At 36.5% G+C, this 12388-nt stretch overlaps 1 protein-coding gene across 4 annotated transcripts in view; it reads left to right on the top strand.

The window, feature by feature from the left end:
• Window positions 1-12388, top strand: part of FRMD4B (FERM domain containing 4B) — a 256120-nt gene that overhangs the window by 137832 nt on the left and 105900 nt on the right. For all 4 annotated transcript variants that reach the window (XM_039328770.1, XM_039328769.1, XM_039328768.1 and 1 more), the window contains exon 5: window positions 2353-2437. In XM_039328770.1, coding sequence (XP_039184704.1) covers window positions 2353-2437 — 85 coding nt within the window. The remainder of the gene's footprint in view (window positions 1-2352; window positions 2438-12388) is intronic.

The raw sequence follows: 12388 nt of genomic DNA, 5'->3' as shown, positions 1-12388 counted from the left end.
CCCCCACCCCCCACCCTTCTCTTTGTTAGGCTAAACCAGACTAGTTTCCTTAGTTGTCCAGTTTAGCCTCTAGACTTATCATTTTTGATGCTCTTCTCTGTATTCTTTTTAGACATCAGCATCTTTTTTTTTGTTTTGTGGTGACCAAAACTGGATACAGTATACCAAATATGAAGTATTTGCAAGTCTTGGAAGAGAATATTTCATAATTGTGATACCATAATTAGGAAAGCACTTAGATAACCTTTGTAATTTTTTACTGTGGGCACAATGGAACACATTAAAAATGAAATTTAGTCTCAAAGTGTATACATACATAACACAAATTTAAACATACTACATGCAACTTATGTATAGACTTGCACCCTTACATATAAGTAACATATAAATATTAATCACTGTCCATCTTAAATACATAACGGAAGGAGGAAGCTTGAAAGTTCACAAGGTTAATACTGTATGGAACAAAACTGTGACTGAATCTGGATGTTCTGTTTCGGATACCATGGAGCCTCCTCCCAGAAGGTAACAAGGAAAACAGGTCATGAAGAGGATGTGTAGTGTCCCAGACCCTGCTCTGGGACTCTGCTCAAGCAATGCTTATGTGGTATGTCCTGGATGGAAGGGAGGGAACTGCCAATGATCTTCTGCCAATGATCCTCACCACTCCTTGTCTGAAGCAGTGATGTTTCCAAATCAGACTGTGATGCTGTATGACAGGATGCTCTCGATCATCCCTCTGTAGAAAGTGGTAAGGACAGGGGAAGGAAGATGTGCTTTTCTCATGTGACATAGAAAATGCAGGTGCTGCTGTGCCCGTTTCACTAGTGTCTCGCTATTGAGCGACCAAGCCAGCCTATTTATTAACTGCACACCCAGGAACTTGGTTATATCCATTGGTGGCCTTGGAGTTTTTTGTGGACCGGGACAATTGTACCATTCTTTTTTATAATCTTTCAACACTGTTCCTGATATATCTGATTTTATTCTAAGAATTCTCAACCTGTGGCATGGCCCTGAAAGTACAGTTACCAAATTTCATAAATGAAAGAAAAGAACAAAGCAATAAATTGGGTTCTTCAGTATTTATCTTCATGATTAAGACTTTATCTTATTTATACATCTTCATCTGCTATCTTAAGAGAACACAAACTGACAACTTATTAACAGGGCAATAGTTACATGAAACTTTTTGAGAGCTTTTAGATCAGTGGTTCTCAACCTGTGGGTCGGGACCCCATTTGGGGTCGAACGACCATTTCACGGGGGTCGCCAAACAAGGCTGTCCGCCATTTTTTTCCCATTTTCTTTGGCCACGCCCCTGGCACCCAGTGATGTATAAGTGGTTGGGGGTCACCACAACATGGGGAACTATATTATGGGGTCGCGGCATTAGAAAGGTTGAGAACCACTGTTTTAGATGAAAACTCTTCCATGAGATCAGTTTCACCCAATGCCTTTCCAATGTTATTTTCAGTTGAGCTCATTGCTAATCCAGCACCTTCAGCCATGGAAGAGAATGGATAAGTTTTTATAATTTTCACTTTTGAAAATAACTTCTCAGCAGGTGTAACTAATAACAGTGCAATGAATGGGAATTGCTACATGCTAATTTGAATGTATATATTGAATGTTATAGCCCAGAGTTCCTTTTTTTTATTTGCAGAATTGCCAAAATTGCCTTTCCCTTGAGTGCTGCTTTATGTCCCCAATTGTCAAAATTGCTGTCTCCTAAAATCACCATAGGTTCAGTGGTACAAATCTCCATGTGATTACTACTTGGAAGTAAAGAGACCAGATGAGCTGATCTAAACTCAACATCTGGGTTTTCCGCTTGTTAAAATCAGTGTCTTAAATAAGGTAACTTACTGCTAAATTACCACGGAAAAATACCATTAATATATTGCCAAAACCTGTAAAATCAGTACCCAAATGAAGCAGCCTAATAGGCATGACATCTGTTTAAATGTAGCTTGTCCCTTCTTCTATTTGTTCTTATCAATTATATATCAGAAAAATATTTTGTAGGTAATCTGATTTCTTTCAAAAATTTGTGCAATATGGATAGGTTCTTTCAGTTTGGGATTTTTATTGCAGTGATATTTTATGGTTTCATTAAAAAATACTCTTGGGGAGTGAATTTCTTTGCTGACTCAAACAAGAATCTGATTTTTACAATACATATATTTGATAAGCCGTCCCCTTTGTTTTACGTATTATACGAATGTTTTTACACAGTGCTGTTCGACTAATTGAATTGATTTGCAGTACAGTGGCATTGGTTTTTAACCTTTGATTTACAACTGTGCGATTACAAGATAATAAAATTATTCTTCTTTCCATTTCTTTTAGATTTTACATAGAAAGCATTTCATTTCTGAAGGACAAGACCACAGTTGAACTTTTTTTCCTCAACGCAAAGTCCTGTGTGCAACAGGTAATTTGGCTCAGTTTTCCATACAACTGTAGATTATATACTTCAGTAGTTGTAAACATACAAGTAATTAAATTATATGGATGCACTTCTACATTTAAGTACCCATCAACTAAAGGAAATGTGAGTAATTCTTTTTCACATGTGCATGTATATGCAAGCACACATCAATTCTCAAATACAAAGAATGAGCAACAGGCTCCAACATAGAACCGGTGTCATCCATAATGAACAAATAGGGTTGAGGAAAAGTTAAGTAAAGGAATATTGAGGCAGAGAGAGATTGCTTTGGATGTGTACGTAAAAAAAAGCTCTGAAAGATTTGGCTTGTATAATAATTCCCTCACTGGAAAAGAATGTATAAATAAAGCTAAACATTTTTTCTTAAGAAGCCTTATAAGCACCCATCAAAATCACAACATTTACCAATTCTGTTCATCGGCATGTCAAGAGAAGACTTTTTTTTTCATGTCAGATCTGTGTTTTGACCATTGTGAAGTCATATTTCCAAAAATGGTAGGGCAGAACAGTTTTACCTGAGGCAAAAGAATTGTGAACATATCTTTCTTCATTAGTTGTGGGCATATCCAGAACAAGGTGGAAAGTACAAATGACTTTAAAAAACAGGTGTATATATTCATGAGACAAAGAATATTTACATATGTATGCAGGTAGTCCTTGACGTATGACCACTTATTTAGTGCCCCCCCCCCCAAGGAACTTATGTCCTCCTGATTCTGAAGTTCTGAAGGCTGCTGTCCCTGCAATCACCTGCAACGCTTTTCAGGAACTTAGCAACCGGCCAGCATTTATGGCCATTTCAGCATCCTGCGGTCATATGATCGTGATTTATGATGTTTTTGCCAAAAACAGGCATTTGCTTTTGATTCTCAGTTAAAGCACCTCAGAGAAAACCATGGGTTCCCTTAAAAATTGTAGCATTGTCTTAATGACAATGGTGTTCACTTTACAATTACTGCATTCACTTAACAACCACCACAAAAATATTTTTAAAAAATCAGGTCAGTCATATGGGCTACCCGCTTTATACCTGTCATAACCTCTCACCATGATGGGCGGGCTCCATTACAGTTGTAAGACAAGGACTCCCTGTATGCTCAAAATATAAACATGGTATTGTTTGGGGTTGAAGGGAGCTGGTTACAACCACAATGATCTGTAATACTGCAAATATTGTAGAGAACTACTAATGAAAGTTGTAACTGCTTTGTGAGTAGTTTGAACTGAGAATAACATATTACACTTAACTAGTAGGTGTGTACTAATTGGTATCGGAATAAATGATGCCAGGCTGTGGTTTCTTGTGGAACCAGCTAGTCAGCCCAAGGGAAGAGTACTGTCCCCAAACCCAGTTTTTCTAGGTGCCTTTGAAAGTGGGTGGCAACTCCAAAAATGCAGTAAATGTCTTTTTAAAAAGTATTTGCACTATAACATGAAACTTCTTTTCGCTCATTCCCATGTCATTCAAATCAGGAGGAAGGGAGGGGGAAGTAGTGAGTTAGGTAATAGTGAGATTGAAAGTAATCTAGCCTTGGCTCCCTAAGGACTGAATTAGCATTGCTGACTCACTTTTCCATAATATAGCATTTTATCCACTAGGACGTTGATTGATTTTCAAGAGCAGAACCTTGCTGGTCTGTAAGTCTTTGTAGATTGTCCAGCAAAGCCAATGGTAGCAGATTCTAATGTTAAAGATTAGGAACATCCAAGAGCCATTAATCCCTCCCACTGGTCCACTCAAAAAGTTTCTGTCACATGATTCATTTATTATATTCAGACTGGCGAATCAGGGGATTATTAAATCAAATAAAACACAATTGAAAAGCCACAAATAGAATAAGCAACTCTGTTATTGTAAGAATTATAATCAACTCCTCTGTTAATTTATTTCATCCTCTTAAAATCCTCTGAACCACTAGCCATTAGGTCATCTTTATTTTCCATAAATCAATTTCCTACATAAATCTGATCATTTTAATTACTCCTTTCTGCCTATTATAGAGAAGACAGTTCTGTGATATCTTTGTGGTTGACCACAAAGAACTCAATAACCTATGTATGATTGTGCCTTAAATTTATATAAATTTATGATGTGGCAATTTTATTTTTTCCATTCCTAATTATCATCAGGGGTGTTTCCAGCCCTGATTCTACTTCTAGTCATTAAATGGATGATATTATTGATCTCAATCTAATCTTACTAATTAGTTCCCATTAGTGAAATCCCTGTGTGAGAATATGATTGGGAGATGGGTCTTTATACCCTAGTGTATTTCATTTGACACTGAACATGTTCTCCTTTCATTTAGATAGAAGGAAATATTTATTCAGCTTACTTTCACTATTCTGAATCAAATGTTATATCTCAGCAGTTCATAGTTTGTATCTAATTTCTGATGGCTTATATAGTCCAAAAAAAATTGGAATAACCAGTACCAATGTAGAACATTTGTTGGGCTCAACTGTTTATCCTGCACTATTGTGAAAATTTTCTCTTTATTCTCGTCCCCACAAATACATATTTTGTATTTAATCAAAGGCATCTTCCCAAGAGAATTCATCTTTTCCCATGACTGCTGAATTTACTCAAAAATTCATATTTATTTATTGCCCAAGCCATAACCTAATCACTGGCTGAACATATCTGCATCAGACTGGAGATGCAAATGACACAATGCAAATGACACAATGACACATTCAAGAGAAAATATATATTTCAGTAATCTCAGTTATTCCTCTCACTTTCTGAGTTGAGGATTACTTCAATTCTCTACCACTTCTTTTAAGGAGCAGAAATTTGTAATACTTGTAAGCTTAATAATAAATGAAAATAATAATTAATATATTCTCGTCTGCACAGCTTAGCTAAAGAATGATACTGAAAAAGGTGTCCCAATCAGAAATCTCATAAAACTCCCACAAATGTAATAGCCTGGAGTGGAGAAGCTTAGATAGTGGGGTGTGGTACAGAAACCTGGCCAGATCAATAATTCTATGAGTTACTGAACATTTATTAACTGTTTCAGTAAAGTAATAGTTGACTGAAGTATCCTGTGTGAGATAAAACTGGAGCCAAGTGGGTATTTCATGGGACAGGAAAATAGAATAACACCATATAAATATATTCTGTAATTTGATTACAAGGGATAACTATTTTTCTGTTCAACTATTAACTTTCTTGTATCGTTTGTCCACAGCTCCACCCTCATGTCTATACTGGCCAGCATATTATTTCCATGAGGTCCCAAGTTCAACCAATTATGCACCCTAGAGAGCCACTATCAATCAGTACTGATAATACTAAAATAGGTGGATCAGGGATCTGACTCATTACCAGACAGCTTTCTACATTCCTAGATAATAAAGTGTGTTTGAACACAGTTTATTTTTGTTCTCATAGAATATACTTTGTGAGGTGCTTATTATACCCTTCTTAAAAAGCTGTTTGGATTTATAATGATGAAATGTCCTGTTTTGTCAGAAAAAAAAACCCCTCCTTTTCCTTTTAAAAGTATCCTAAATTAGACAATTTTAGAAAAGTATTTGGCATAGGCCTGCATTTATTTTCCTAACGGTGTGTGCAATACCCTACAGTGTCATCTTGAGGGAAGAAGTTGAAACCGTTTATGTCCAGGATGTGAGGGGATCTGTAGATATTTTCACAGCCCTCTTTCTGGCTCGCACAGTATACAGGTCCTCAATGGAACACAGGGTGGTAGCAATTGTTTTTTCTGCATTCTAACTATCCATTGAAATCCGTGTCTGTCTTGTTTGGTTGCCAATGACAGATTCAATAATTTCTTTGTGGAACTGTATTAGCAGCTCTTTGGGCAGTCTGAGCTTTCTGAGTTGGCGCAGGAAGAACATTCTTTGTTGTGCTTTTTGATGACATTTTTGATGTTAGGTGTCCATTTTAAGTCTTGAGATTTTATAGAACCTAGAAACTTGAGGGTCTCTACTGTTCATTTTTTAACTGCTATTCTGCAGTTTTGCTTTTTTTTTTATTGAAAGTTTTTTAAATTTTACAGAAGAAAAAAAAAATCCCCTCCCCAAACCTTCCCAACCCACCCCAACCCTCCCCCAACCTTCCCAGAGCTGAATACAGGCTTAATTAAAACTTAAAAGAAAAAAATTTAAACACATGTAAACCATAAGCAATTAATTACAATAATTAAACAAATTATAAAATACTTTAAGACCAATATATAAAAAACAAAAAAAAATATATCTAAACATACACTACCTATCTAAAATTTTCAATCTCCATAATATCATACTTATATTATATAAAATCTATCCCTCTTTCTTTGTCTGCAAACTCAAAAATACACATATAAACATTAATTATACCATTAAAACAGAATATTCTTTTAAATACTCCTTAAATTATTAAACTTAAACTTCTTATCTAGAATTTTCATTCAATCTCCATAATCTTCTCTCCTCTTTATAAATTATTCAGAAACTTTAAGACCAATATATAAAAAGCAAAAAAAAAATATGATTACAATCATTAGACAAATTATAGAATACTCTAACACCAATATAAAACTAAGAAAAAAAAGAAAAGATAATAATAATAAAAAATTAAAAGAAGAAAAAGAAGAACCCTCCCCAAAAAATTTAATAAGAAAATTAAGCCACCCTTAAAATTTTATGAACTTTAAGTGCAAATTAGTCAGAAAAAAAACCTAAACATTTTCTAATGTCATACTTATATTATTTAAAGTTTATCCATCATTCTTTATAAACACCCTCAAAAACACACATATAAACATTACTTATAACATTGAAATTCCCTTATACATATTTAAAACAAAATATTCCTTTAAATGCTCCTTAGATATCTAAACATGCACTACCTATCTAAAATTTTCATTCAATCTCCATAATATCATACTTATATTATATAAAATCTAATCTATCCCTCTTTCTTTATTATCAAACACAAAAATAAACATTTAAACGTTAGTTATACCATTAAAACAAAATATTCTTTTGAATACTCCTTAAATTACTAAACTTAAACTTCTTATATAGAATTTTCATTCGATCTCCATAATCTTCTCTCCTCTTTACCAATAACCAATTCCATCCACAGTGAACTGTAATCTATCAATAACCTGAAAACAATCTATACATTCTTTATCAATCTCTCTTATCCAAAAACCTCAAGAGAAGTGCTTGGAAATCTGCCCTTAAAGGTTGCTCCAAAAAGTTTATAGATCTTGCTTCTCCCGCAGACTCAGAAACAAATACTTGTGAGGCTTCCTTAACCTCCTTCTTCTGTTGCTCCTTTTCTTTGAGTTTATGTCTTACACGAGTTATCCTCTGCTCCTTCATCTCAACTTGTTGAGGCCCCTCAGTCTGAAATTTCCCAATTTTCATCAATATAGGCCCTTCAGACTGCAATTCTGCCTTCTTCTCTTCCAAAACTTTAGACATGATAGGTGGCGATGAACATACCCCCAAGACCGAAGTATAAAACTCTTTTGCTTTGAAAACAGTATTAAGTCTATAACGTGTCCCCAGATAATTCACCACCATTCCAGTCGGGACATCCCATCTGAACAACATTCGCCTCTTTTTAAGTTCATCTGCTAAAAAAGCAAACTCCTTTCTTCTTCTTAAAATTTTAGATGGAATCTCCTTTAAAATTATAACGTCTTGTGAAGCAATCTGAAACCTCTTATTGTAAAAAGATTGTATAATTTCATTGTGCAGGGATCTTTTCCCAAAGTAAATTACCACATCTCTTGGCAGATTTCTTTGCTTTGCCACCACAGAGTTAACTCTAAATGTTTTTTCAATTTCACTAAATATTTCCTCTTTTTCTCTGTCCAGAATCACAGCAAAGTCATTTGCAACCATCTCTCTCAGATCTCCTTGCAGAGACTCTCTCAAGCCTCTAATTCTTAAAGCATATTCCATTTCTCTATATTGAAGCATAAGAATCTCATCTTGAGAATTTTCCATCTCTTTTTCAATGCCTTCAAGTTTTCCCTCCAAGAGCTCCACTTTTTCTGCAACCTCTTCTACACAAAAGTTCAACTTTTCAAGAATAGAGGCAAATCCTTTTAAAGCCAAAACTATATCTTGCCTCAGAATCCTATTATTTTCCACTAAAATCTATTTCACTTCTCCCCTGATTTGAGATATAGCATTTCCCATTATGTCTTGCAAATCCTTTACCGTTAATAACTGTGCCGAAGGAGAGGGTGAAACTATTGATTTAGATTGTTGCACTGATGATATCACCGAAGAAGAAACCACCTTAGGAGCTATGGGAATTACTGGACGCTTTGGAGCCATCTTAGAAAATCTTTACTCCTTCTTCAAAAATACCCCAAAAAAGGAGGGAAAAAAAAGTTAAGCAAAAAAAAAAAGGGAGATTAACTCCAAAAAATCAAAAACTCCTTCAAAAGGAGATCATTATAATAAAAAGAAAAAAGTTAAGAAAAAGAAAGAAAAGAAAAGAGAAAAAGAATAATTAAATAGAAAAAATCCATTCTGTTATTTTTTAAAAGTACAAAAAACAAAAAAAAATCCTTCAAAAAATAAAAAAGTTAAACAGAAAGGGAAAATAATCCTCCTAAAATCCAAACCCAACATCAAAAAATCCATTCCATTCCGTTCCAGTCATTTAAAAAAAAAAAAAACACCAAAAAACCTGCCGATTGCCATTTTACTTTCCCTTTCAACAAAAGAAAAAAACAAAAAGAGGGAATAAAAGTAAATCTTTAAATTTAAAATCCAAATAAGATCGGAAAAAACAAAATCCTCTATTCAGCTCTGTCTGCTTTTTAAAAAAACTCACCAGATCACTTTAATCGCGGAGGTGGTTGCAGCGGCTTGTTTTGTCCCTAGAGACAAAAACAGCTGGGAAGCAGAGACAATTTGAACTCCGTGGGAGCACTCTTTTCACCCCCCAAAAGAAAACCTTGGGGGTGCATAAGAGGCTCTACCACTATTCAGATGATACTCTTCTCCCTTCCTTTGCCCGGGAAGGAGATTTTGAACCGCAGAACAGCTGATGTCTGCTGTTCATAGCAGTTCTAACACTTTCCCAGGAGGACGGCTACAAAGTAGCCGCCATCGCGCACGCAGATCCACCGGAAGCCTCGAGGGTCTCTACTGTTGATACTGTGTTGTCTAGTATTGTAAGAGATGATAGAATTTTAGGCTTCTCCTAAATCTATCATTTCTACAGTTTTGAGTGTGTTCAGTGTATTATAAAATTGGGATCTATTTTGCAATGTCAAGAACCAGTTTTTGCATTAGAACCTTAGAGGTAAATTCAAACTGAGATTATAAGTGAGCAGTGGAAATGGATTCTCTAAATCATCTGGAGATCAAATCCTATCAACTTGTTCTATAAGTTTCTGTCATGAGATTAACCTGCTTATACTAGCATTTAAGGCAAGTCCTCAGCATTTTGCATTTTATAGATCAAGCAATATTGTGTTACTTCCTGTTGACTGCTGGATTACATAGGCATTAGATCACAAATATACATATGTGGTCAACTGATGAGCCTTCTGCTTGTGGAACAAACTGACAGTAGTGAGGAAGAGCAAAACGCTTCAATAAAGAACCGATACAAAAAGAAACCTATTTCAACTTATTTCTGACTGTAGCTAATATAGACATCATGTCGGAACATTTTGGACACATTTTCCCTTAATGTCTGTCTGTCACTGCAATTTGATATTGTGTATGTTTTAAGAGGTGCAGAGAAATCATGTAGCATGAATAACAGGAGTGTGAACTCATACATAATTGTATTACCGTTTGTATTTTAATTCAGGACCTGTGAATTAAAGTTTGCCCTTAAGTAAAGATTCAAAGGCAAATGAGGTTGGTTCATATTAATATATAACCCAAATGTCATTTTATCTCTGCTGCAGTGAATGTCCCATTGTTGGGACTATGGGAATATTTATTAGGCTGCAGTAAATGGCTGTTTCACTTCAAAGCAAAACAAAGTCAAAATATGGCTTAGCAAGGTATGTGAAGCCAACCATTGTCTAAGATGGATATACTCAGTGGGATTCAGACAGTTTGCACCACTTCAGCAGAACAGTAGCTAATTTTTGGTTGTCCAGGCCCAGAATGGACTTCCGGAAGTGGCATCCACACAAAGAACCGGTTGTTCACATATTTCAGTGATGGCGAATCTTTTAGAGACTGAGTGCCCAAACTACAACCCAAAACCCACTTATTTATCGCAAAGTGCCAGGGCTAATCAGCATTGTGGTGCCCTCAAGGGGGTGGGGGCGTGGCCCACTGGATGGGCGTGGCTGCAGTCATGGCAGATTGGGTGAGTGTGGCTGGGGCCAGACAGAGGGGGCCAGTCTCTTGCCATCTCTGGGACATCCCCGGGGGGCCAACGCTGCTTGCTCGCTCATTTCCTGCCCTGTCGCTTCCAAACGCCATGTGCTCACTACTCTGGCGAACTCTGCTGGAGCAACAGTGTGCGTGCCCACAGACAGGGCTCTGAGTTCCGCCTCTGGCATGCATGCCATAGTTTGACACTGACATATTTGAATCCCACCACTGGATATACTTATATGATGCTGGTAGCAGATCAGTTCCCTTAAAGCTACTTACGTGAACCATCATACCACAAAAAAATAGATGATACTGAGAGAGCCAGTCTGGATAGTTAATATGGTAGTTAGTGCCACAGGAAGAGCTGTACAAGACTAGAACTATGTTCAGTATTGAAAGTTGGATTGGCTTTTTTCATGCATCACCGGCATATGACCTATTTTCCTTGGGACCGTTGAAACTTTGCTCTGTGAAATGCATCACATTAGTTAAGACAGGCCTTTGAAAAAGTCTTTTAAATAAGTTGGGATGCTTCTGCTCTAAGCAAGGATATCAATTACTGGGCTTGCTGACCCATTTGTCTTAGAACTAGCCAGTTACTCCCTTGCTCCAGGCACGTATCACAAGTAAATACCGATCCTCTATATAAAAGCCATGGACTTTATACAATTCTTTTGGGTGCTTTGATTCTTTTTGTTTTAAGATGGATAGGCTGGACAGGAAAAAAAAATGCCCCAAACTCACTCAGACATTTATGAGGCAAAGTTCTCATGAATACAATGGCAACTATTTTGACACTAGCCTAACTCTTAACAAGGTGTATCGCCCAAGGCCTTTCCAACAGAAACCAAGATTTCACACACTTTTAGGATAAACCAGCCTGCACAGTTCAGTCTGTATTTGTTTCAGGCTCCACCTCGTTTTCCAACCAACTTGTTTTATTGTTTGCTCGGAGCAAAAAAATAACATCAGTGATACTCTGCAAACAGGCCCTATGAAAGCAAACAGAATACATTGAATGATTGCTAATCTTCTTTACTTAAGAGGTTGCCATCATAGTTAAGAATGTGCCCAACACCTCTCTTTACTCAAGGCAGGAAAAAAACTTTGAAACTTAATTCATACATTGGAAAGAAGTGTTGGTCAGGTGAGCTTGCTGTTGGCCTTTATTGTCCACTTTGGCTTCAGCTTGACACCTATATTGAGCTATCAGCTTGCCAATCCTTTAAACTAGGGGTGTCAAACTGTCGGCCCACAGGCCAGATGCATCACACCAAAACCATGCCCACTCCATTGCCGGCAATGGGGAAAAAGTCGCAACACGTCACATGACGTCGCGAGTTTGACACCCGTGCTTTAAACTTTTCATGTTTGATTCCTTTTCTTTGCTTTAGACATAGTTTTAGTCAGCTTCTCTGTGGAGGCTTATGGATGTTATAGTGAGGGGACATGGCAACAGTACCTATAGCAAGTCATTGTGTCAAACTGAAAGCACATGTGTCATGATGTTAGAATAGGTTTCTATGCAGTGTTGTTTGTATAATAACATTATCTATACATGATCTCTTGTCCATCCATGGACACCCATGTAAGTTGGCTATT

Source organism: Crotalus tigris, unplaced genomic scaffold (genome assembly GCF_016545835.1).
Source record: "Crotalus tigris isolate CLP2741 ecotype Arizona unplaced genomic scaffold, ASM1654583v1 scf7180000024383.4638030, whole genome shotgun sequence".
Lineage (NCBI taxonomy): Eukaryota > Metazoa > Chordata > Lepidosauria > Squamata > Viperidae > Crotalus > Crotalus tigris.
Note: the sequence above shows the minus strand (reverse complement) of the source record. Positions and strands in the feature narration are given on the sequence as shown.